Here is a 27,579-nt window from a genome sequence, read left to right as displayed (position 1 = left end):
CCTTACAACACAAATGCACAGTAAAATACAATAAAATATGTAACATTTAAACCTAACCTCTCAACCGAAATTCTCAATAAAATAAATCTCACTAAGGGTCCACTGGGAAACAGGGGTGGTTCCTATGCTTTACACATGCAGGGAGTTGTCCATAGCCCAGATCAAGGAGAACCTGTGTTGAGAGGTTACATTTGTATTTTATTTTAGGGAGATAACTAGCCTCGTGAAACCAGTCTGCTACCATAGAAGACAACATTAGTGGGCACTAGGCACGGTTCCTTCTCTGTCTGTGAAACACAGGCTACATACTCCAGTCCAGTAGGTGGCGGCAACCGCCATTTATAACTTCAGGGGAAAAGAAGAGTATTGTTGATTGACAGACCGGAAACAAGCCGTCTTGAGAGGAGGCAAGATGGCAGCCCCGGCAGTGGCTGAGTTTCAAAGAGCCCAGTCTCTTCTCAGTTCAAACCGGAATGCATCTATCGATATTTTACATTCGATAGGTAAGTATATAGCTACAACATAACTTGTAGTATCCACGTGTCTTGGACGTGTAGATTATCGCTAAAAGAGTCCCTGTCCATGGGTTAGAGAAGTTAGCTAGCTAACTTAGCTAGTAACTTAGTAGCTTGCTAGCTACCGTACTTTAGCTCAATGACGTACCGGGCTGTGAGTCAGCAGCAGTGACACCGGTAGCTAGCATGCTGTGCAGTTAGCTAACTATTTTGCTTGCGTATAGAATTAATAGCTAGCTAAATGGTAGAAGATTCCGACACAGACAGAAGTGATTCCAACCGTATACCCATCGACGCAACATCGCGGGACTTTCGGGAACGCTTGCGAAGCAGACTCGACAGACCAGACCGGGATTTGGGGTGTGAGAATAGGGACGCCTGCTACACAGACCCCGTGGGCTAGTGGTCACCAACCTCAAGATCACTTTCTGAGTCAAATTTCAAGCCGAGATTTACCGCTCAGATTTTTTTTAACATTACTTCTTTAAAAAACGTGAGCCTATGCAAAATTAACCTATTAAAACAGTACTGTAGTAATAAGTTGAATTATGTACCGTTTTTATATAAATATACATCTACCCAATTAGGAATCTTTATTTTCTACCATGGTTTTTGCTTAACTATGTGCAGTAGGCTATAGGACCTATACATTATCACCGCATATTGGCTTTACTTGAATTGCCCTGCCAATACACTGTTATTTTTCTCAGAACAGTTAAAAAATAATAATAATAATCGAGGTAGGCTATATGATCACCCTGGCAATAGATCAGTTGTATTTCTCCTGATGCACAGCTGAGTGAGCATACATTTAAGTAATGACCTTTTTTTCTATTTTACTGGGCTGATGGTGCCTGTTTCTGATGGTCAGTCTCAGCGCCGGGAGAGGGAAACAGAGTGATGGTCCGCCTCAACATCCTTCCGCTCTCCATTGACACTGACCAAAAAGGGTCACTGTCTTCCTGCTGATGGCTAAACTCGAGTCGCACCGCACAAATTCATGTTACTCGCACAAATTCATGTTGTTACTTCTATGACCAGAGAAATAAAATATTAATTGATATTAAAAAAGACTTAAGCCCCTAATAATAATGCAAGCCTATCGAGACACTTTCATACTCATTCATTGCAGCTGCAGTGCTGGTTGTAGTGCAAATGGAAGTAGGGAGAATGCACATTTTATGGCTTATAAAAGTGTTGAATCGAAAGTGTTGACAGTGCTTAGTAAAAACTTAAACATGAACTCACTCTTAGCAGTATTTGTTGACAATCTCTCTAGTCATGCTTTTGAAATCTCACAGTATCAACTTTGTTGTAGCTTTCTTTTATGCCTGCTATGTTACTGCAAACCTGGTTAGCTGAGCCATCCGATTGGCCAGTGGTAGGCCTATAGTGCAGTTACTTTATTTGCTCCCCCTGGGCCTGCCATGAAGGCAGAGTTTGTACCTTCAGACTGGAGAATGACCAATATACAAAGTGTTGGGGCTCAAGTAGGTGGATATTCAATATCATTATATTTCAAATTTGGATGACAACATTTCCCAGAGACAGCCATGTACAGTGCATTCAGAAAGTATTCAGACCCCTTCTCTTTTTCCACATTTTGTTACCTTAAAGCCATATTATACCGTTCATTAAATTAATGTACACACAATAAATTAAATAGCTACACACAATACCCCATAATTACAAAGCAATAACAGGTTTTTGGAAATTTTTGCACATTTTTAACAAATACAAAAACATACCTTTATTTACATAAGTATTCAGACCCTTTGCTATGAGGCTTGAAATTGAGCTCAGGTGCATCCTGTTTCCATTGATCATTGATGTTTCTACAACTTCATTGGAGTGGTAAATTAAATTGATTGGACATGATTTGGAAAAGCACACACCTGTCTATATAAGGTCCCACAGTTTATATTGCATGTCAGAGCAAAATCCAAGCCATGAGGTCAAAGGAATTGTTCGCAGACCTCTGAGACAGGGTTGTGTCAAGGCAAAGATCTGGGGAAGGGTACCAAAACATTTCTGCAGCATTGAGCATCCCCAAGAACACAGTGGCCTCAATCATTCTTAAATGGAAGAAGTTTGGAAGGACAGTGCCTTCCTAGAGCTAGCCAAACTGCGCAATCGGGGGAGAAGGGCCTTGGTCAGGAAGGTGACCAAGAACCCGATGGTCACTCTGACAGAGCTCCACAGTTCTTCTGTGGAGATGGGAGAAGCTCCAAGAAGGACAACCTTCTCTACAGCACTCCACCAATCAGTGGCCAGACGGAAGCCACTCCTCAGTAAAAAGCACATGACAGCCCGCTTGGAGTTTGCCAAAAGGTACCTAAAGGACTTTCAGCCCATGAAAAACAAGATTCTCTGCTCTGATGAAACCAATATTGAACTATTTGGCCTGAATGTCAAGCGTCAAATCTGGAGGAAATCTGTCTCCATCCCTACGGTAAACCATGATGGTGGCAGCATAATGCTGTGGGGATGTTTTTCAGAGACCGGGACTGGGAGACTAGTCAGGATCGAGGGAAAGATGAACAAAGCAAAGTATATGGCTTATAAAGTCCTTGATGAAAACCTGCTCCTGAGTGCTCAGGACCTCAGACTGGGGTGAAGGTTCACCTTCCAACAGCACAATGACCCTAAGCACAAAGACATCGCTGGAGTGGCTTCTGGACAAGTCTCAATGTCCTTGAGTGGCTCAGCCCGAGCCTGGACTTGAACCCGATCAAACATCTCTGTAGAGACTTAAAAATAGCTGTGCAGTGACGCTCCCCATCCAACCTGACAGAACTTGAGAGGATCTGCAGATAATTTTTTTTATTTACAGTTTAAGTCTGAAGTTTACACACTTAGGTTGGAGTCATTAAAACAACTTGTTTTTCAACCACTTCACAAACTATAGTTTGGACAAGTCGGCTAGGACATCTACTTTGTGCATGACACAAATAATTTTTCCAACAATTGTTTATAGACAGATTATTTCACTTAAAATTAACTATCATAATTCCAGTGGGTCAGAAGTTTACATACACTAAATTGATTGTGCCTTTAAACAGCTTGGAAAATTCCAGAAAATTATGCCATGGATTTAGAAGCTTCTGATAGGCTAATTGACAATTTGAGTCAATTGGAGGTGTACCTGTGGACGTATTTCAAGGCCTACCTTCAAACTCAGTGCCTCTTTGCTTGACGTCATGGGAAAATCAAAATAAATCAGCCAAGACCTCAGAAAAAAATTGTAGACCTCCACAAGTCTGGTTCATCCTTGGAAGTAATTTCCAAATGCCTGAAGGTACCACGTTCACCTGGACAAACAATGGCACGCAAGTATAAACACCATGGGACCACGCAGCCGTCATACCGCTCAGGAAGAACACACGTTCTGTCTACTAGAGATGAACGTACTTTGGTGCGAAAAGTGCAAATCAATCCCAGAACAACAGCAAAGGACCTTGTGAAGATGCTGGAGGAAACGGGTACAAAAGTATCTATATCCACAGTAAAACGAGTCCTATATCAACATAACCTGAAAGGCCGCTCAGCAAGGAAGAAGCCACTGCTCCAAAACCGCCATTAAAAAAGCCAGACTACGGTTTGCAACTGCTCATGGGGACAAAGATTGTACTTTTTTAAGAAATGTCCTCTGGTCTGATGAAACAAAAATAGAACTCTTTGGCCATAATGACCATCGTTATATTTGGAGGAAAAAGGGGGGGGCTTGCAAGCTGAAAAACACCATCCCAACCGTGAAGCACGGGGGGTGGTAGCATCATGTTGTGTGGGTGCTTTGCTGCAGGAGGGACTGGTGCACGTCACAAAATAGATAGCATCATGAGGGAGGAAAATTTGGTGGATATATTGAAGCAACATCTCAAGACATCAGTCAGGAAGTTAAAGCTTGGTTGCAAATGGGTCTTCCAAATAGAGAATGACCCCAAGCATACTTCCAAAGTTGTTGCAAATGGCTAAAGACAACAAAGTCAAGGTATTGGAGTGGCCATCACAAAGCCCTGACCTCAGTCCTATAGAAAATGTGTGGGCAGAACTGAAAAAGCGTGTGCGAGCAAGGAGGCCTACAAACCTGACTCAGTTACACCAGCTCTGTCAGGAGGAATGGGACAACATTCACCCAACTTATTGTGGGAAGCTTGTCGAAGGCTTCCTGAAACATTTGACCCAAGTTAAACAATTTAAAGGCAATGCTACCAAATACTAATTGAGTGCATGTAAACTTCTGATCCACTGGGAATGTGATGAAAGAAATAAAAGCTGAAAGAAATAATTCTCAATACTATTATTCTGACATTTCACGGTCTTAAAATAAGGTGGTGATCCGAACTGACTTAATTAAGACAGGTTCTTTTTTACTTGGATTAAATGTCAGGAATTGTAAACTTCCGACTTCAACTGTAACCTTTTTAACTATGCAAGTCAGTTATGAACAAATTCTTATTTGCAATAACGGCCTACCCCGGCCAAACACTAACCTGGGCCAATTGTGTGCCGCCCTATGGGACTCCCAATCACGGCTGGTAGTGATGCCTCAAGCACTGAGTTGCAGTGCCTTAGACTGCTGCTCCACTCTGGAGCCCATGGGAGAAACTCCCCAAATGTAGGTGTGCCAAGCTTGTAGTGTCATACCCAAGAAGACTCGAGGCTGTAATCGCAGCCAAAGGTGCCTCAACTGAGTAAAGGGTTCTGAATACCTATGTAATTGTGATATTTCAGTTTTGTTTTAGTTTTTTCAAACATTTATGAAAACCCGTTTTTGCTTTGTCATTGTGGAGTATTGTGTGTTGATTTGAGGGGGGGGGACAATTTAATCCATTTGAGAATAAGCCTGTAACGTAGCAAAATATGGAAAAAGTCAGTGTCTCCAATCTGTCTTTTAGTTATCAAAATTCTCAACTTAATTTAATGTACCAGCGGAGAACTTTGGTCATATCCTTGTCAGTGCCACTTTTGTTTGTTTTTGGACAGTAATTTGTTTCCAAGTTAGATGGATGTCATATTACACATTTTTCCAGTTAAGTGTTGTAGAATTGCATGAAATGTGTTTATAAATGGCCAACGTTTTCCTGTGTGAAGAAATGTAGGCTCAGATATATCCTATAGTCTAGGCCTACACTAAGCAACTACAAGTAACTTGAGTTGCGTTCTCATGCAAATCTAGACAGCTTACAACTAAGTCTTCAATAAAACTCCCAAGGCGTGACTTTTCTTGAATTAATATATTGAAAACGTTTGTGAAACTGCAAAATACAGAAAATAATATACTTTAGTATTTAATTCACACCGACATACTGTAGCTGTACATTATACATTTGAAGTTGCATAAATACAAAGCACGTGCTAAGGTACCATGCATCTGGCATGATGCCAAACCATATAGCTAATTGTTACTCATATGGTAATTGGCTAACTCCTTTCATTACTCTAATGTACAACCATCTATGTAGAATAACAAAGCATATTACACTAGAAACAGTAACAAAACTACAGTATTGTATATTTTACATGTTTGCATGACGGACGAGCAAAGTAATACAGCTAACGACATACATTAAAGGCATTGCAATTTGTGTGAGTAAATGCAACCAACCAACATTGATATGTAAGCAACTCTATCAATAACAATATTATCATCATTCGCTAAATGCTTGAATCGAACTTACAAACAAATATTTTCCAAGGCTGAAGCTTGACAAGAAATAACTAACTATAGCTGCTTCTATGCGTGCAGAACAAATTCTCTACTTCCTGTTTGCGTAGTCTTTCTAAGTACCAGAAAGCTCCACTAGGGGGCAAATAACACCATGGAACACAATGAAAATACATTTTAACCATTGTAATAAAATAATCTATTACCTTCTAACAGGATGGCAGCACACTATGCAACAACTAGCATTGGTGACCAATATGAATAGGAGTGGGTCTATGCCAGTGGTGGAAAAAAAGTATGCAATCGTTAAATTTAACTAGGCAAGTTGGTTAAGAACAAGTTCTTATTTACAATGACGGCCTACCCCAAACCCTTAATAAACCTTAATAGAAAGTTACTCAAGTATAAGTCAACCAGTAAATACTACTTGAGTAAAAGTCAAAGTATTTGGTTCTAAATATACTTAAGTACCAAAAGTAAAAGTATGAATCATTTTAAATTCCTTTAAATTAAGCAAAGCAAATGGCACCATTTTCTTGTTTTTAAAATGTACAGATAGCCAGGGGTACACTCCAACACTCAGACATAATTTACAAATTATGCATTTGTGTTTAGTCTGACTCTGATCTGCCAGATCAGAGGTAGTAGGGATGACCATGTGTTCTCTTGATAAGTGTGTAATTTGGACCATTTTCATGTCCTGTTTAGCTCTCAACATGTAACTAGTACTTTTGGGTGTCAGGGAAAATTTACATTTTCTTTAGGAGTGTAGTGAAGTAAAAGTAGTCAAATATAAATAGTAAAGATACCCCAAAAAACAACTTTAGTACTTTAAAGTATTTTATACCACTGGCCTTTGCTGCTGGACAATAAAAGTAAGTTGATTTGAAAACCAATAGAACATGAAAGAAAAAGGCTACTGGTTTCAAAGGCATATGGAAGTCTTTATAAAATGATTGCCTGCACATTTGGTTGGATTTTGGCTAGGCTACTTTGAAGCAAGGTAAAACATGCCTCATAATATCTAATGAAACGTTCTGGTTTCAAACAATTAAGCATGATTTTGAAATGCGTACTGCCTCCAGCTCATTGCAAAGTGCTGTGTGACGCACTGAAGCCTGCCTAGTTGCCATGCACTTGAATGGTGACAGGGAAGCGTACTTCAATTACCAGTTGAGAGAGAAAATGTGCTATTTGTAATCGTGGCCTATATATTAAAAAATTACACAAATTGCCTTTAGAATTGTTGCAAAATAATTGGGCTTATCAAAGCTGTTTGAGCTGTATCAGAAGCTCCCGCGCTACATCGACCGGTATTTCAATCAAAGAATAGGCTAAAATGCACTTTTTCGTGGCTACTGTTAGCTAGCATGAGAACAAAAACTTTGGTTTAGCAGTCGTTCAATCTTCTCATGTAGTAGGTGGGATAATGGAACAATTCGGAGTACAATTCCATATATATCCCTTGATTGAGGTACGTTTTCCAAGCCATATCTTGCACCAGCTCAGCTGTGTTAATCTAAACAAAAGGCATTTCCAACCTTCTACTGTAGCTGAACGTATACGTTAAGATTGGAATCATCTAGCTAGCTAAATATTTTTTAATTTACCAATCTAGCTAAATGTTAGCTATCTGACTAATGCCTTTTTCTAACCCTTACGCCCACCAACAGCAGTTAGGGACCATCAACATGGTGACAAATGAAATTTTTCAAATTTCAATAGCTCTTTAACCATTACTTCTAAAACTTTCAAAACTGGTTCTAGCTAACCCGATGGCATAGGCGCACATAGCGCCTTCGTGACGTGATCTGCACACCCCAAACAAGGTTCATAATGTACACTCAGTGGGCCTACATATTGCACACCTTTTGTGTTTGTCCATTTGCATCTCATGAGATTTTACGAGAATTGTAAAAGATTCAACATTCAATAGCTCCTTAGTCTTATGGCCTACAACCCTCAAACGACTCAGAATATCCACTGTGTAGCCTGATATGTAGCACAACCTTTTGTTTGTCCATTTTCATCTCACATGACTTTACATTCATTTTCGATGTTTCCAATATCAATAGCTCAATAGCTCAAATGTACACTGACTACCCTTCTATATTGCAGACCATTTTGTTTGTCCATTTTCATCTCACATGAGTTTTGTAAGCTTTAGAATTTCAATAGCTTCAATAGCACCTGACCTCAAACAAGGTTCAGAATGTACACTCAGTGGGCCTACACATTGCACACCCTTTAGTTTGTCCTTTCCCCCTCCCCCCAGGACTTTTTTTTATTACCTTCTAACACGATTATCCGATATTACATTTGATGCAAAATCAACTTTGGTTGCATGGATATGCAGGTCTTGGTGTGCCATTGCGCTACAAAAAAAACATCCAGATTGGACTTATAATTTTAGTTATTAACGTTTAAAGACGTACCGGGGATTAGGGAATTTGTAAAAGTCGTAACAAGGTTTCCGTAGGTGAACCTGCGGAAGGATCATTAACGGGTTGCCAGCCACCGGTGAGGGCTGTGATCCAATAACAAAACTCTGCTGTGGGCATGGTAGGGCAGGGGGAAAGGACTAACTGTTACGGATACAGGTATCCTGTGTCTGTGTGTGTGTATCCTGTGTTCTTTTCTCTCCTTCTCCCATCACAGGTGAAAATCATCACTCCCCAATCAGTCAACAATCAATCACCAATCAGAAGACACACCTCCTCCTGTTTCCTACCCTATCACAGTTCCTTCCCCATGGTTTAAAAACCCCATCATTTGTTTGCTCTAGAGCTCAATCTCTCTGTAAATGCCATGTATGTAGATCTCTGTGTTTCACTCTCTCTTTGTGTCTTAGACCTCTCCTTTTGTTTGAGCACCTCCATAGCACTTTGTCATCACCTGTGAGTATTGTTTTTGGTTATGGTGTTTGTATTTGATTGCTGGTGGGAAAAGGGGAAACCAAGACAAGTCGCCCATGGGCATACACTACCCGTAGGTGAACTTTGTTAAATACACTAGTTAGAACTGGGCGGACCACCCACTGTATTTTTGGTTAGTTAGTTAGCTGTTGTTAAAGTAGGCTAGTCTAGCTTAGGGGTGTTTTGAATACTTATTGTTTCTTTCCTTGGGTTCCTGCTCCCCCCATTACCGTGTGTTTATAAATAAACCTTGAGTTTGACGGTAGATTTCAGTTGTCCTGGTTATATCGTTCACACTTTTACTTTGTCACAATTATAATTTGCATGAGTTATGTTACGCGTCTCATTACCATCCCCCCCTAGACTGTCGGGCCAAAAGGGATTCGTAACACTAACTAAAGGGCGTGCAATGGGTAGGCCCACTGAGTTTACATTCTGAACCTTGGTTGATTGAGGTCAGTAGGTCACATGACCAAGGAGCTATTGAAATTTGAATGTAAAAGTTTGTACTTTGTACTAATTCAATTAGGAATTAAAAATCCTGTTCACATTTCCACATGTTTATTAGCGTTGGAAAGCGAATGAATGTCCAAATTGTGAAAATAAGACCTGTCCAATGTTGTGCACAATTTTTCCAACATCATGACACTTATTTGGAGTCTGTGGCTCAAGTGGTTTGAAAGCTATTGAGGTTTGAAAGTGTGACAATCTGTTGAATATCCAACCTGAAACTGTCTTTACCTCGGTGTAATTTCAGTAATGTTAGCTAACTAGCTACACATTTATGTTGGTAAGTAGAGCCAGCTAAATCAGATTTATTGACAGCAGAAGCTCAACAGATAGTGGCTCAGCCTTTGTTACATTGACTGCTAGCGAACTGTGTCCAATGTTGGACCCAGGGATAATTTCCCCCAGCTAGCTGTCAACTGAAAGCAGTGACTTATAAGTGAGCATTCACACTGATTTGACAACAAAACTGATTATGGCATGTATTATAGTTTGCACATTTTTTCTCACATATAGCCTAGATTTTGCCATCTATTACGCTAGGTCTACGTGTAAAAGGTTGTGCTGCCAATGTCAACAAGTATTCTTCTATTGTTTTTTTTCCAGTAAAGCGGGACATCCAGGAGAGCGATGAGGAGGCCGTGTGTGTCAAAGAGCAGAGCATCCTGGAGCTGAGTGGTCTGCTGGCGAAGACGGGCCAGGCTGCAGGTGACACATCCTCCCTCCCTCATCCCCTCCGATTTCAGGTGGATAAGTGCAGACTCACATATCACCTCTACTAGAGAATGATGCTGACTAGGCTTGTCACGATACCAACATTTTGCAAACAATACGATACCAGGCCAAGTATCACTATACCGAGTAGTATCGCGATACCATGGTGGAAGAAAATCTGTGGCCTAGCATCCTGTTCGCCCCGTCCCCAGACGCTTGTTTACGTTTTTGAAACATTCTCCAAAAACCTGTCCCTGAAATTCAGACTTCTACTCAATACAACACATTGAATTTAACTTCACACAGTTCAGTATATAATATAATACTGCATAGAATGGCTGATATTGCTAATATTTGCAAAGGCCTACCTGTGATTTGGCAGCAACAATGGGAGGAAGGAATACACATTGGTGGAGGCTGCTGAAGGGAGGATGGCTCATAATAATGGCTGGAACGGCGCAAATGGAATGGCTCCAGACATTTTCACGAGCCCGTCCTCCCCAATTAAGGTGCCACCAACATCATGGGATATACATGCATAATGATCTGCATGTCAAATGTAACAGAAGACTCATCTGGGTCTGCATCTCTGCTCGCTATCACAGCAAAATTATATTTTAAAAAACTGATGGGGGAATCGACGTGAGTGAAAAGCGGGAGGAGAGAAGCAGGTGAGAGGGCTGGTAGGGTCTAGGGGATGGTGCTGGTTGACAGCTGCCACACGTGATAAGCGCATGAAATTGAATTTATTAACAAAGCTGACTTTTATAAACATTTTATAACGGACACCAGCAGGTTATTTAGATCGGTAGGGATGTTAAACAGTACTACAGTATTCTTAAATGGTATCATGATGTTTTGGTACCATGGTACCGGTATACCCATAGGCGGCAATCCCAGGGGGGATGGGGTGGACGCGCCATGATTTGTCCCACCCAATAAATTACTGTCAACATAACTATTTATTTCAGTAATATGCCATGAAAGCACTTGTGCTGATTATAGACACTTAATAGCGCCTACATTTCAAAAGATTGCGAAATTCTATCATCTGTCTCCTACTGTAAATAAACTGCACACTGTGTGTCGCCAACAAAGACGGAAATCAGAGCATTTTTCAGTATACCACAACGCAAAGTAAGAACCCTAGTAGCCTAATATCTCAAAGACTAGTTGATAAAATGTTCATAAGAAAAATGTGACATGTAAATGTTTCATAATGATGTCATTAGGCAGAGTGGGCAACAGATGGCACATAGACAGCAGAACTGGGGACAGATAGGCAGGGACAGACTGGCAGAGACAGGGAGTCAAATCAAATCAAATTTTATTTGTCACATACACATGGTTAGCAGATGTTAATGCGAGTGTAGCGAAATGCTTGTGCTTCTAGTTCCGACAATGCAGTAATAACCAACAAGTAATCTAGCTAACAATTCCAAAACTACTACCTTATAGACACAAGTGTAAGGGGATAAAGAATATGTACATAAAGATATATGAATGAGTGATGGTACAGAGCGGCATAGGCAAGATACAGTAGATGGTATTGAGTGCAGTATATACATATGAGATGAGTATGTAAACAAAGTGGCATAGTTAAAGTGGCTAGTGATACATGTATTACATAAAGATGCAGTAGATGATATAGAGTACAGTATATACATATGAGATGAATAATGTAGGGTATGTAAACATTATATTAGGTAGCATTGTTTAAAGTGGCTAGTGATATATTTTACATTTCCCATCAATTCCCATTATTAAAGTAGCTGGAGTTGAGTCAGTGTGTTGGCAGCAGCCACTCAATGTTAGTGGTGGCTGTTTAACAGTCTGATGGCCTTGAGATAGAAGCTGTTTTTCAGTCTCTCGGTCCCAGCTTTGATGCACCTGTACTGACCTCGCCTTCTGGATGATAGCGGGGTGAACAGGCAGTGGCTCGGGTGGTTGTTGTCCTTGATGATCTTTATGGCCTTCCTGTGACATCGGGTGGTGTAGGTGTCCTGGAGGGCAGGTAGTTTGCCCCCGGGGATGCGTTGTGCAGACTTCACTACCCTCTGGAGAGCCTTACGGTTGTGGGCGGAGCAGTTGCCATACCAGGCGGTGATACAGCCCGACAGGATGCTCTCGATTGTGCATCTGTAGAAGTTTGTGAGTGCTTTTGGTGACAAGCCCGAATTTCTTCAGTCTCCTGAGGTTGAAGAGGCGCTGCTGCGCCTTCTTCACGATGCAGTCTGTGTGGGTGGACCAATTCAGTTTGTCTGTGATGTGTACGCCGAGGAACTTAAAACTTACTACCCTCTCCACTACTGTTCCATCGATGTGGATAGGGGGGTGTTCCCTCTGCTGTTTCCTGAAGTCCACAATCATCTCCTTAGTTTTGTTGACGTTGAGCGTGAGGTTATTTTCCTGACACCACACTCCGAGGGCCCTCACCTCCTCCCTGTAGGCCGTCTCGTCATTGTTGGTAATCAAGCCTACCACTGTTGTGTCGTCCGCAAACTTGATGATTGAGTTGGAGGCGTGGGTGAACAGGGAGTACAGGAGAGGGCTCAGAACGCACCCTTGTGGGGCCCCAGTGTTGAGGATCAGCGTGGTGGAGATGTTGTTGCTTACCCTCACCACCTGGGGGCGGCCCGTCAGGAAGTTCAGTACCCAGTTGCACAGGGCGGGGTCGAGACCCAGGGTCTCGAGCTTGATGACGAGCTTGGAGGGCACTATGGTGTTAAATGCCGAGCTGTAGTCGATGAACAGCATTCTCACATAGGTATTCATCTTGTCCAGATGGGTTAGGGCAGTGTGCAGTGTGGTTGAGATTGCATCGTCTGTGGACCTATTTGGGTGGTAAGTAAATTGGAGTGGGTCTAGGGGGTAGGGTGGAGGGGATGTGGTCCTTGACTAGTCTCTCAAAGCACTTCATGATAACGGAAGTGAGTGCTACGGGACGGTAGTCGTTTAGCTCAGTTACCTTAGCTTTCTTGGGAACAGGAACAATGGTGGCCCTCTTGAAGCATGTGGGAACAACAGACTGGGATAGGGATTGATTGAATATGTCCGTAAACACACCAGCCAGCTGGTCTGCGCATGCTCTGAGGGCGCGGCTGGGGATGCCGTCTGGGCCTGCAGCCCTGCGAGGGTTGACACGTTTAAATGTTTTCCTCACGTCGGCTGCAGTGAAGGAGAGTCCGCATGTTTTAGTTGTGGGCCGTGTCAGTGGCACTGTATTGTCCTCAAAGCGGGCAAAAAAGTTATTTAGTCTGCCTGGGAGCAAGACATCCTGGTCCGTGACGGGGCCGGTTTTCTTTTTGTAATCCGTGATTGACTGTAGACCCTGCCACATACCTCTTGTGTCTGAGCCGTTGAATTGAGATTCTACTTTGTCTCTATACTGACGCTTAGCTTGTTTGATTGCCTTGCGGAGGGAATAGTTACACTGTTTGTATTCGGTCATGTTTCCGGTCACCTTGCCCTGATTAAAAGCAGTGGTTCGGGCTTTCAGTTTCGCGCGAATGCTGCCATCAATCCACGGTTTCTGGTTTGGGAATGTTTTAATTGTTGCTATGGGAACGACATCTTCAACGCACGTTCTAATGAACTCGCTCACCGAATCAGCGTATTCGTCAATGTTGTTGTCTGACGCAATACGAAACATATCCCAGTCCACGTGATGGAAGCAGTCTTGGAATGTGGAGTCAGATTGGTCGGACCAGCGTTGAACAGACCTCAGCGCGGGAGCTTCTTGTTTTAGTTTCTGTCTGTAGGCAGGGATCAACAAAATGGAGTCGTGGCCAGCTTTTCCGAAAGGAGGGCGGGGCAGGGCCTTATATGCGTCGCGGAAGTTAGAATAGCAGTGATCCAAGGTTTTTCCAGCCCTGGTTGTGCAATCGATATGCTGATAAAATTTAGGGAGTCTTGTTTTCAGATTAGCCTTGTTAAAATCCCCAGCTACAATGAATGCAGCCTCCGGATAAATGGATTCCAGTTTGCACAGAGTCAAATAAAGTTTGTTCAGAGCCATCTGCTTGGGGGGGGAATATATACGGCTGTGATTATAATCGAAGAGAATTCCCTTGGTAGATAATGCGGTCGACATTTGATGGTGAGGAATTCTAAATCAGGTGAACAGAAGGACTTGAGTACCTGTATGTTGTTATGATCACACCACGTCACGTTAACCATGAAGCATACGCCCCCGCCCCTCTTCTTACCAGAAAGATGTTTGTTTCTGTCTGCGCGATGCGTGGAGAAACCAGCTGGCTGCACCGACTCCGATAGCATCTCTCCAGTGAGCCATGTTTCCGTGAAGCAAAGAACGTTACAGTCTCTGATGTCCCTCTGGAATGCTACCCTTGCTCGGATTTCATCAACCTTGTTGTCAAGAGACTGGACATTGGCGAGAAGAATGCTAGGGAGTGGTGCACGATGTGCCCGTCTCCGGAGTCTGACCAGAAGACCGCTTCGTTTCCCTCTTTAACGAAGTCGTTTTTTTGGGTCGCCGGCTGGGATCCATTCCGTTGTCCGGGGTGAAAGGCAGAACACAGGATCCGCTTCGCGAAAGTCATATTCTTGGTCGTACTGATGGTGAGTTGTTGCTGCTCTTATGTTCAGTAGTTCTTCTCGACTGTATGTAATGAAACCCACGATGACCTGGGGTACCAATGTAAGAAATAACACGTAAAAAAACAAAACTGCATAGTTTCCTAGGAACGTGAAGCGAGGCAGCCATCTCTGGTAAGTTTGAGTCTTTGTTTGGCAACATTATGAAAGGTTCTCTTTTTTTAGACTTGTAAAATAGGGACATAATTGGACAATGCCATGGATACCCCCACTCAACTTAAACTGGTGACTGAACTAAGATTTGTTTAAGGCAATGGTATTGCTGTTGTGATTGTGTAGTTTTGGGTACCGGTGGTATGGAAAACACCTTATTTATTTTCTATGAGACAGACTGTGAGTCAGTGAAGGTGGTAAAAGGGAAAGAGCCAGGGAGAGAGACTTCAGAGGACAGTGTCACAGCCACGGCAGGACCATGTGTCAACCTTGTTGCCAGCAGCACCAGTATAGGGGAAAGTGTCACAGCATTGTTCAGTTACCTCAGTGATGTCACAAAACCATATCAGCCACACCCACAATTTATAGAACCGCAAACTCTTGCCAAAGTGAGTGTTGACGTTTCAAGAGAAATGGTTTCGCTGTTGCGATGGTGCCTCAAACATGGCAGGAAAGTGCACAGGCAATTGTGAGGAGGCAGCAACCATTAGCCCTCTATGTGCATTGTGGAGCACACTGTGTAAATCTGATTACACAGGCTGGCTGCTCAGCCTCCCCACTGATCCAGGATTCCCTTACTTGGGTCAATCAGTTAGGTGTCCTCTATGGCCAGTCAGGAAAGTTTAAGAGCATATTTGAATCAATTGCCATGTCTGACGATGCACATCTGACCACCCTAAAACCTCTATGTCCAACAAGGTGGGCTGTGTGGAATACTGCTAATAGAGCTGTGCTATGGCAGTATGAGCGGGTACTAAGCAGCCTAGAGGAGATGGCAAAAACTGCATCCAAGACAGCTTCAACTGCCAGTGGATTGTTTGAGCACTTCAGCATAGGCAAGACTGTTAGGCCTCACACTTGCCTCTGCTGTTCTTGGAAAGCTTGAATCCTTTAACATTTCGCTGCAGAAAACTCAGACCGTCTCTGGTATGCAGGCTGCAGTCGAGTGTGTGTGCTGTCATCTCTTAGAGGCAAGAGAAATTACGAAAGCTACCTTGCACTGTATGAGAAAGCAACAACATTGATTGAATCCATTGAGACACACTCAAGACGATTTGCTGGAAAAGCAGTGGACCACTATAGGGCAGAATTTTTTTTAAGTGTTGGATGGTGTGGAGGTTCAGTTTGGTGACCATTTTGACCAGGACAGTCTAAATGTCCTGCAAAAGGTGGAAAGAGGGGGAGTTGGATGAGTCTCTAGATCAGTACCCTGAGCTGAACATAGATTATCTTTCAGTGCAGTTGCCTCTCTTTCGCAACAAATAACTCTGTAGCAGCAGTGGGGAGGCTTCCAATGGAGGTGCGGGGGGTTGTTTCACCAAGTTGAGGTGCTGGTCAGAATTTTGTTTGTGGTGCCAATGTCTTCATGTGAGGCTAAGAGGAGATTCAGTGCACTCCGCAGGATGAAGACTTGGATATGGGCTAGCTTGGGCCAAGAGAGACTGAATGGCATAGTTGTCTGTAATGTACAATGTATAGGCTGGACAGTCTCGCGGGAAATTGTTTGCCAGCAATTTGTTGGATCCATTGAAACCGACAAATATATGTTCGGTTCAGTAGTGTGTATAGCAGTGGTACTCAACCTTTTTTGGGTACTGGAACCCCTGCATATTTTGAGGCATGGCAGGCAAGGTTTTGAGCAGTCCTCATGGACCCCCACCCCCTCTATATTATATGTAAAGTTACTGGAAACCTTGTGGTACTGAATATGTTCATTATACTTTTTTATTTCACAGACCCCTTGCAGTTACACCAGGGACCCCTAGGGGTCTACATACCCCTGTTTGAGAACCCCTGGTATATAGTAAATTTCTTCTTTTGTTTAGTAGTTTTTCGTACATGGCCGTACACTTACTATTTATTTTGTTATTTTATTTAAAATTGCTTATTTTGTGACATACTTGTCCATAGCTTTTGTTTGAAGAGTTGACACTGACTGAACAATAAATAAGTATTTTTGAAGGATATTTTGGTTGATTTATTTGGGTTAGTAGTTCTTTCGCTTTTAGAACTGTACTTATTTGGGGCTTTTTGTTCTAGTAAAGCTGTTGTAGTAGATTCAGGTCAGTGGCACATTTAATGACTATATAAATGTATCAGAAAAAGTCAAATAAATGTCAATTCAATACTGAGACCAACTTTGATGGTTCTCAATGGAGATTATTTTAGATGAGATCACACCATGCTCATTGTACAGTATTTACGAAAACTGCACCCATAAACAGTGTACAGTACCATTGCCACCTACTGGCCTTTCTTGGTATTGCTGGTTGTAAATACAAACACCTGCAAACATAGTGGTCTGATAAGGAACACTGCTATAACTATTATATGTAGTAGTATTAGTATTATAATGATTTAAACATTTGGACAACCCTTCCGTTAACTACCTATCAATTATCCAGTAGTAGTGATTATGGTTCCTCAATATGCATTTAACATATTACAATGTAAGCTATGTGTTACAGCACTACTTTTGGTGAGAATTTAATGTAATTGTCCCCTCGAAAGTTGATATCAGATTTTCGTCCCTGGGTATAACGTGCAACACTTATACTGACTAGTTTTGTCATGATTTTCAGTATGGCTAGGAAACAAATCACGAAGCTGTGGAAATTAACTTTTTCTATAATGTTGAGTGACGGTGACCAGTTTCTCCTTGACTGTGCGTAAGTTTGAGATTTGATTACATTGCATGCGGACTGCCCAGAATTACTGATCTACAAATCACCTTGTATCCCAAATACCTAGTCATTGTGATCAACATTAGTGTTTCTGTTCCTCACCTTGGTTTGCTTTAACTGATCCCCTCCAAACCTGCTGTCTGGGTCCCTCAGAGCTGGGCGGTCTCCTGAAGTATGTGCGGTCATTTCTGAATTCCATCAGCAAGGCCAAGGCGGCGCGGCTGGTGCGCTCGCTGCTGGACCTGTTTCTGGACATGGAGGCAGCTACAGGCCAGGAGGTGGAGCTGTGTCTGGAGTGCATCGAGTGGGCCATGGCTGAGAAGAGAACATTCCTCAGACAGGCCCTGGAGGTGAGGAGTGGAAGAGGGGACCCCACTGGAAGAGAGCTGAGCGGGAGCACTGACATGATGGGTTTAGTTCGCCTCACTAAATGGTTTACAGTGGATGGAAATTAAGCCCGTCTTTGGGGTTCTTGAGTCTATTTCGCTCTATGTAGCGCTGCAGTTCTTGCTTCAAGGGCCATTGGTGGATCTTGATGACACATTTAAATTCTGTCAATTTGGGAATTGAGTTGAAAATCCAATAGAAAATTCTAAAATTGTTCATTCTTAAAATGGACCTCTGGTGGTTATGTTAGATGATTTCAGAGGTGGTGGTATCCTTGACTTTGTCTCTCTCTCTCTAGGCTCGTCTCATCTCTCTGTATTTTGACACAAAGCGGTATCAAGAGGCGCTTCATCTAGGTGTGTTTTTTGTTTGTTTGTACTGAAACAAAAATATATTAATCACAACAAAAAGAGCAGAATATGATTACAGTTGGTATTCCTAATAAGTGCACATCAGATACATGTTAACTCTGTTTTATACACTTCAGTTGACCAGTCCCAATTAAAGTACTTTAAAAAATGCCCTTCATATCTGCCAACTCTGGCTTGGTGTATTCATTCATGTCTCTCCCTTTCTCTCCATCCCTCCCTCCTTCCATCCCTCTCTCCCACAGGCACCCAGCTACTCCAGGAACTGAAGAAAATGGATGACAAGGCCCTGCTGGTGGAGGTACAGCTGCTGGAGAGTAAGACATACCACGGCCTCAGCAACCTGCCAAAGGCCCGAGCTGCCCTCACTTCTGCACGCACCACCGCCAACGGCATTTACTGCCCGCCCAAGCTACAGGCCGCCCTGGACATGCAGTCAGATCCGCTACTCTCCATTCGCCTCCCCTACAACACCCGCCACTAGTTCATTCTAATGTCCACTGTGTAGGAGTGGCCTCTGCAGTTTAAAAATATATTCAGTGATTTATTAAGCATGTTATAATTTATATTTAAATCATTTTAAAGTGATAGGGCATCAGCTCTTCCACATCCGCCAAGCATAAAGGCCCGGGTCCTAACTAGACACAGCTGCAGGTTGACTTTTTCTAGTTGTACAGAGGTGGCCATGCAGATTTTCATGTTTACCTCATTGCGCTCAGCTGGTGTCCTGGGTCTAAATCAATCCCTGATTAGAGAGCAAGCATGACAATCAGCATTGCAACAGGACTTGAGGTCCAGATTTGAGCAGGTTGATAGCCTCCTCACCCCTCCACCCTTACAGGGATCATCCACGCAGCAGAGGAGAAGGACTGGAAGACTGCCTACTCTTACTTCTACGAGTCCTTCGAAGGCTATGACTCCATCGACCATCCCAGAGCGATCACCGCTCTCAAATACATGCTGCTCTGCAAAATCATGCTCAACCTGTAAGCAGCTGAACGCCCAACTCTATTTTTATTTTTTTTATTTTTTATTTTACCTTTATTTAACCAGGCAAGTCAGTTAAGAACAAATTCTTATTTTCAATGACGGCCTGGGAACAGTGGGTTAACTGCCTGTTCAGGGGCAGAACGACAGATTTGTACCTTGTCAGCTCGTGGGTTTGAACTCGCAACTAGTCCAACGCTCTAACCACTAGGCTACCCTGCCGCCCCGCCTATATGTTGTGTGTAATGATGATCAGTGTGTAATCACTATACTTACTTATGATATAACTTTGGAATTTTAGTAAATATGCAGCACAACAGTTAGTTATGGAGTTGGTTATGTGTGGATAAGAGCTTAAGAGGAAAGTTGATGTCTTGAATGAGTAACCTGTTGTCTTGTTGTAGTCCTGAGGAGGTCCAGGGTCTCGTCAGTGGAAAGCTAGCCCTGCGGCACGCCGGGAGACAAACAGACTCTCTGAAATGCGTGGCGCAGGCCAGCAATAATCGGTCGCTGGACGATTTTGAAAAGGTAAGAAAGAGCATGTTGAGTGATCTGAATAACAGTGATGCATTTTCTTCATTTGCTGTTTTTATCCCTTGCATCCCTCCCATATTGTAGGTTCCTTAACACCTGTTTTGCTCTTCCTCTCTTTCTATCCCCCTCTTTTGCTAAATCTTTACTTTCTCACCTATCTATATCCTTCTATTTTCCCCACTTCTTACCTCTATCCCCCCTCTCTCCAGGCCCTGACAGAGTACAGAGGTGAGTTGAGAGAAGACTCCATCATAAGCACACACTTGACCACGCTCTATGACAACCTGCTTGAACAGAACCTCATCCGTGTCATCGAGCCTTTCTCCAGGGTACAGGTGAGCTTACAGCTGAGCAATTTGTGGAGGGTGGGCGCATGCTTTCCAGTCCAAGACTAGGCTTTTGTTCTTGTAAAATTCTTTAAGAATTTGTTAAGTCTGTAAAATCCGAATTTCTTTGTTTTTAAAAGTAGAAGGCTTGAAAGAGAGCGACTCGGTTTGGGCTGATCTGTGACCCGCTAGCACCTTCCCCAGTAAGAGGGGAATGAGGCAACCTCAGTTACAAAGAAAGGGAACTTTATTGCTGTACACACTCACAGCAGACAGGGAATAGATGTTGGAAGGATGTGGTTCTGTAATACAGGATATAAGCAGTAATGAATAGGCTGTACACTATTAGCACAGCAAGAGTACTGGTAAGGACTGTATAAATATAAAGGACTGTATAGATCAAGACTATATAAGCAAACAATTATTATCTACTACCAACAGTAAATAGTAAACACACGTTACAACAATAACAACTCAGTTCTGCACGCACTCCTTCCCACAAGTCCCCTCAAAGGAGTGAACAGACACTGGCCTGTACAGTCAGAAGAGCTGTCAGGTGTCCTGCCCACTAACAATGTACCCCTTAGCAACCCAGGTCACACATTGAGAGGCCAGTTTATTGTACCACTAGGGTTATGGGAAGTGGAGTGGGCAGCTTGAAAGGGTTGTGAGATGCTGATAGGTTACTGGCAGGGAATTCATAGCAAGGCTATTTGTAAAAGGCTAGTATTTGTTTAGCTTTGTTCAGCTTGGATATTTTGTCTTGTAAAGTATAAAGTCAAATTGCTGTGTTTATAAAAGTAATATTTGTAGAATTGTCTAGTATTTGTTTTGCTTTGTTGAGCTTGTGTTCCAGACCACTGACAAGTGTTGTTCTGTCTCCCCACAGAACACATTTCCACCCTCATAAAACTCTCTAAAGTAAGTCATGGCTTATTCCACGACTAGGACATTAAATGGTGTCAGCACATCTTTCACTTATTTTTGTTATTTTGCCATGCCCGTTTCCTTCCTTAAACATTTGCTCTAATGTTGACTGAAGCAGTAATGTAAAGCTGTGTTGATTTGGTTTCTTCACTTCTACACAGGGAGATGTCGAGAGGAAATTGTCACAGATGATTCTTGACACAAAATTTCACGGTAGGTGTCTATGATAATGAAACGTGGACAGTGAAGCTATCCTGGAGCATAGAGCCAAATTAAAACCTTTAGCTTTACTTCCCAAATAAATACATAGGGGAGTTTAAATCCAGATGTCCTCCTCACGTCATTTTAGTCCCATAGTTGTTGGGAAAATGTAATAATTAACTTCAAGTTAAAGCAGGGGTGTCAAAGTCAAATGGACGGAGGGCCAAATAAAAAAATCAGCTACAAGACGAGGGCCGGACTGTTCGAATGTTCATTGAAAAATTTTTAAATGACGCATATAGTCTAGTGAACCTAATTGAACCTACTGAAAACCTAACAAATATATTACAATATGATCAGATAAATAAAGCAATATTTTCTTATGGCTCTGTCAGTAATCTTTAATTTTCAACAGACACAAAAGACAAATTTCCTTTATATAAATATCCCCATAACATGAACATTAAATGAAAGAAACCGGTATTCAAGGCACCATCAGTAGACTATATTTTCTATTTTAGCAAAAGTGGGCTAAATTTACTTCAAAGAAAAAACAATAATAGCAATTTTCTATCATCCACTCAACTGAAATATTTTTAAAATATAATTGGATTGAAATACAAAAAAATAAAGTGCAAAAATCTATTAATCAAAAACAACACTTTGTTTAAGGAGAAGTAACATGCAGTGAAAACAAATATTAAATTTTAACTTTTAAACTTGAACTGAGTAAACTCTAAATATGTGATTGCACAGTAATGTTCACTTGTTTGAGGTTGAGGGTGATACTTGGTGGTGTCCCATCTTTTCCACAAGTTCATCAATGTTCGGGGTAAGGCTCTGAGCTGAAGAAATCCTCAGAATTGAGTGGAGGTGTTCAGCAGTAAGTCGACTTCTGTGTGATGTTTTGTTCAGGTTCATCAAAGAAAACAGTTGTTCACACAGGTATGTGCTGCCAAACATAGACAACGTTTGAGCAGCCTGGATGCGCAGCTGGGGCATTGTGCCGGGGAGGAAACGGGCAAACTCCGCAGCACCCACTGCCGCATATTTTTCCCTCAGTGCATCATTGCATTGGAGGTCAATCAACTCCATTTGGAGGTTTGGTGGTGAGCTTTCCACGTCAACAGCAAATGGGTTACCGAGCAGTTCCAACCTGCTTTTTTGTGCTTCAAAGTCAGCAAATCGGCGTCGAAAGTCAGTGGTAAGCATACCTATTTTATCAGCCAACTGTGTGCTCGGGAACGCACTGGTAGAGAGCTTCTCTTTCATGGTCTGGCAGCTGGGAAAGTGGCTCAAATTTTCTTTCCGCATCTGCGTCTCCCACAGAGTCAGTTTGGTTTTAAATGCCTTCACTGTACTGTACATATCAGAGATGACACGATCCCGACCCTGCAGCTGCAAGTTTATTGCATTCAGATGACTCGTAATGTCACACAGAAAAGCCATTTCACACAGAAACATTTCGTCTCGGAGTTGTGTTGTGTCTTTCCCTTTGCTGTCCAAGAATAGACAAATCTCCTCACGAAGCTCGAAACATCTTTGAAGCACCTTTCCCTGGCTTAGCCATCGCACCTCTGTGTGATAAGGCAAATCACCATGCTCCGTTTCTAACTCCGTCAGAAATGCCTTGAACTGGCGGTGATTCAAACCTTTGGCTCTGATAAAGTTAACTGTGCGCGTGATGATGCTCATTACATGCTCCATTTTCAAGGCTTTACCGCACAACGCTTCCTGGTGTATGATACAATGATAAGCTGTCAGCTCACCTGTCGCGTTTTCCTCTTGCATCTTTTCCCGTATCTTCGCCACCAGTCCGCTCCTGTGTCCACACATCGCAGGTGCTCCGTCGGTTGTCAAACCCACGAGTTTTTCCCAAGGCAGCTCCATCTCATTTACACATCTTGACACCTCTTCATACAAATCATGCCCCGTAGTTGTGCCATGCATAGGACGTAAAGCCAAAAACTCCTCTGTCACGCTTAGGCTGGAGTCCACTCCGCGGATGAAAATTGACAACTGGGCAATGTCAGAAATGTCGGTGCTCTCATCCACAGCCAAGGAATATGCAATAAAATCTTTTCCCTTTTTCACAAGCTGCTCTTTTAGATTGATGGACAACTGGTCTACTCTCTCGGCAATGGTGTTTCTGCTCAGACTCACATTTAAAAAGAGTTGCCTTTTTTCTGGGCAAACTTCGTCACAAACTTTAATCATGCAGTTTTTGATGAAATCCCCCTCCGTAAATGGCCGGGCTGATTTAGCGATCTCTTCTGCCAAAATAAAACTGGCCTTGACAGCAGCCTGGCCTTGTGATTTGGCTTTTTTGAACAGAGCCTGTCGAGATTTGAGGCCTCGTTTTAATTCCTCTGCCTTTTGTAGCCTTTGTTCCATGTCCATATTCTTGTTTTTGTCCGCGTGTTTCGTTTCATAATGTCGTCTCAGATTATACTCTTTCAGTACCGCCACACTTTCTCCACACAGAAGACACACAGGTTTTCCAGCTACCTTCGTGAACATATACTCCGACTCCCACCTTGTTTGAAACCCCCGGTTCTCAGTATCCACCTTCCGTTTTGCCATTTTTGATGGGTATCTGAAAGTTAATTTTACTGTGATGCTGACGACTGCTGTGCCAATAAATATTGAAATGAAGCAGCCTACTGCTCGGTGCGTCACCTTTGCATTGTGGGAAATGTAGTATTGGTGCGTGTAAAAGATCTGCGGGCTGCCGGCTTGCTGCGGGCCGGTTCTAATAATAAATCAAGATCATCCCAGGGGCCGTAAAAAACCTTCTTGCGGGCCGGATGTGGCCCGCGGGCCTTGACTCTGACATATGTGAGTTAAAGGAAGACAAATCACATTTTTTTTTTTAAGGTCTGAGTTTTTTTTGCCTTTACTCTGTACCTACAGTGCCTTGCAAAAGTATTCGGCCCCCTTGAACTTTGCGACCTTTTGCCACATTTCAGGCTTCAAACATAAAGATATAAAACTGTATTTTTTTGTGAAGAATCAACAACAAGTGGGACACAACCATGAAGTGGAACGACATTTATTGGATATTTCAAACTTTTTTAACAAATCAAAAACTGAAAAATTGGGCGTGCAAAATTATTCAGCCCCCTTAAGTTAATACTTTGTAGTGCCACCTTTTGCTGCGATTACAGCTGTAAGTCGCTTGGGGTATGTCTCTATCAGTTTTGCACATCGAGAGACTGACATTTTTTCCCATTCCTCCTTGCAAAACAGCTCGAGCTCAGTGAGGTTAGATGGAGAGCATTTGTGAACAGCAATTTTCAGTTCTTTCCACAGATTCTCGAGTGGATTCAGGTCTGGACTTTGACTTGGCCATTCTAACACCTGGATATGTTTATTTTTGAACCATTCCATTGTAGATTTTGCTTTATGTTTTGGCTCATTGTCTTGTTGGAAGACAAATCTCCGTCCCAGTCTCAGGTCTTTTGCAGACTCCATCAGGTTTTCTTCCAGAATGGTCCTGTATTTGGCTCCATCCATCTTCCCATCAATTTTAACCATCTTCCCTGTCCCTGCTGAAGAAAAGCAGGCCCAAACCATGATGCTGCCACCACCATGTTTGACAGTGGGGATGGTGTGTTCAGGGTGATGAGCTGTGTTGCTTTTACGCCAAACATAACGTTTTGCATTGTTGCCAAAAAGTTCAATTTTGGTTTCATCTGACCAGAGCACCTTCTTCCACATGTTTGGTGTGTCTCCCAGGTGGCTTGTGGCAAACTTTAAACGACACTTTTTATGGATATCTTTAAGAAATGGCTTTCTTCTTGCCACTCTTCCATAAAGGCCAGATTTGTGCAATATACGACTGATTGTTGTCCTATGGACAGAGTCTCCCACCTCAGCTGTAGATCTCTGCAGTTCATCCAGAGTGATCATGGGCCTCTTGGCTGCATCTCTGATCAGTCTTCTCCTTGTATGAGCTGAAATTTTAGAGGGACGGCCAGGTCTTGGTAGATTTGCAGTGGTCTGATACTCCTTCCATTTCAATATTATCGCTTGCACAGTGCTCCTTGGGATGTTTAAAGCTTGGGAAATCTTTTTGTATCCAAATCCGGCTTTAAACTTCTTCACAACAGTATCTCGGACCTGCCTGGTGTGTTCCTTGTTCTTCATGATGCTCTCTGTGCTTTTAACGGACCTCTGAGACTATCACAGTGCAGGTGCATTTATACGGAGACTTGATTACACACAGGTGGATTGTATTTATCATCATTAGTCATTTAGGTCAACATTGGATCATTCAGAGATCCTCACTGAACTTCTGGAGAGAGTTTGCTGCACTGAAAGTAAAGGGGCTGAATAATTTTGCACACCCAATTTTTCAGTTTTTGTTAAAAAAGTTTGAAATATCCAATAAATGTCGTTGCACTTCATGATTGTCCCACTTGTTGATTCTTCACAAAAAAATACAGTTTTATATCTTTATGTTTGAAGCCTGAAATGTGGCAAAAGGTCGCAAAGTTCAAGGGGGCCGAATACTTTCGCAAAGCACTGTACTTGACACCATCCCTCCACCTCCTTCTCTAGGTATTTTGGACCAAGGCGAGGGTGTGCTGATCATCTTCGATGAGCCTGCAGTAGACACAACATATGAGGCGGCCCTGGAGACCATTCAGAACATGAGCAAAGTGGTGGACTCACTCTACAACAAAGCCAAGAAGCTCACATAGGTCAGCCAGTCCCCTGAGCCGCTAGCCGAATTGTGGAGTCCTATAGAATAAATGTATGTTGAATATGTGTCATAGGTATGTATGACAGCCCTGCTTTGGAAATTATGGGACGGTTTCCCGAACACAGATTAACCACGTTCAATTGAGTATGCTATTTAGTCCATGACTAGGCTTGATCTGTGTCCCTAAATCTGCTGCACCAGCCTGCTAGTTAATATATTTTCCCTTTTGTCTCTTTCCAAAGAGGAGACCACCTGTACCCCAGCACAGAGCTTGTCCGGCAAGTTTGTGAAGCACTCCGGGAAGGGGAGAGGGGGCGGTGTTCGGAGTCAAACAACCCAGCAAGCAAATAAACCAACCGACCAACCCACAAACTGACAGGGCTAGGCTGCCCCCCCACCCCTCTTCAATTCAGTCTGGGTACATTTAAAAAAATAAATAATTTAAAAACAGACATTACAACTACTGGCATCTCCATCACAGGTTTCTATGTTCCTCGGCATCCCCCTCCTCCCCTCTTTGCCGACCATCAGGGAATCTTGTAAAAAATGAACAATAAAGAAACAAACATATACATAACATGTATGAAAGATCTCTGAAAGAGTGTAATTGGTGGGCTTACATTGCCTTAAGGTTCAGTTCTGTTGCCAAACAACCCCTGGCCAACCCATATGTTTTCTTGCCTTCATCCCCCCAACACACACAGATGGCAATCTGCTGGCTGGTCTGCTGGCTTTGTGCCAGAGTGGACAGATGAAACGGACCACTGTCCCTGCGAACACACCACAGGAAAAGGACACAGTCATTGCCACACCGTTTTATAGTTCCCAGACCTGGGTTAATATATTGTTTGAAAATCGTTCAAGCACTGAGTGTTTGTTTTATCCTGCATGGGGTGCCAGGAGGGTGTGGTTTTCCTTTTTGGGACTTTTCTATTTGTTCCATTTCAACAGGTTAGCTCAATCGAGAACATATAAAGTACCTGATATGATCTCTAATAGTATTTTAATCCAGGTGTAATTGTTTCCCTTCCCTGCCTCCAATTCCAGTTTGTACATAATGTTGCCAGGTGTGTCTGTCAGGCCTGCCATGCTAACACCCCGCCATCCCTTTTTTTATTTTTTATTACACTAAACGAGAATAAAATAAGCCCTCTGTGCTTTCGGGAGTGGTGGTGATTGACCTGGTTGTATGTGTTGTGACTGGCTGACAGGGAGTGAGTTGGTTGTTTATTCCTCATGTATTAAATGGGGCTTACAGTTAAAAGCTGTAAGGTTTGGGGACTACTTTTTGCAAGGACTACTAGTCAACCATTTCCCATGAGACAGAAAAGACAAGTGCTAATAAATATATTGAGTGTCACAGCTTAA

At 42.6% G+C, this 27,579-nt stretch overlaps 2 protein-coding genes across 2 annotated transcripts in view; one reads left to right on the top strand and one right to left on the bottom strand.

Annotated features, from left to right (window-relative positions):
- Nucleotides 1-27,579, bottom strand: part of LOC139406902 (uncharacterized) — a 624,715-nt gene that overhangs the window by 553,733 nt on the left and 43,403 nt on the right. The window lies entirely within an intron of this gene.
- Nucleotides 402-27,509, top strand: LOC139407712 (26S proteasome non-ATPase regulatory subunit 11-like). The gene is made up of 12 exons (XM_071151563.1): nucleotides 402-503; nucleotides 10,212-10,313; nucleotides 17,927-18,123; nucleotides 18,459-18,516; nucleotides 18,774-18,965; nucleotides 19,367-19,514; nucleotides 19,920-20,043; nucleotides 20,259-20,388; nucleotides 21,265-21,296; nucleotides 21,464-21,515; nucleotides 26,067-26,209; nucleotides 26,454-27,509. The coding sequence occupies exons 1-11, from the start codon at nucleotides 413-415 to the stop codon at nucleotides 26,207-26,209; spliced, it is 1,269 nt and encodes a 422-aa protein (XP_071007664.1). The 5' UTR covers nucleotides 402-412; the 3' UTR covers nucleotides 26,454-27,509.

This window comes from Oncorhynchus clarkii, chromosome 4 (genome assembly GCF_045791955.1).
Source record: "Oncorhynchus clarkii lewisi isolate Uvic-CL-2024 chromosome 4, UVic_Ocla_1.0, whole genome shotgun sequence".
Lineage (NCBI taxonomy): Eukaryota > Metazoa > Chordata > Actinopteri > Salmoniformes > Salmonidae > Oncorhynchus > Oncorhynchus clarkii.
Note: the sequence above shows the minus strand (reverse complement) of the source record. Positions and strands in the feature narration are given on the sequence as shown.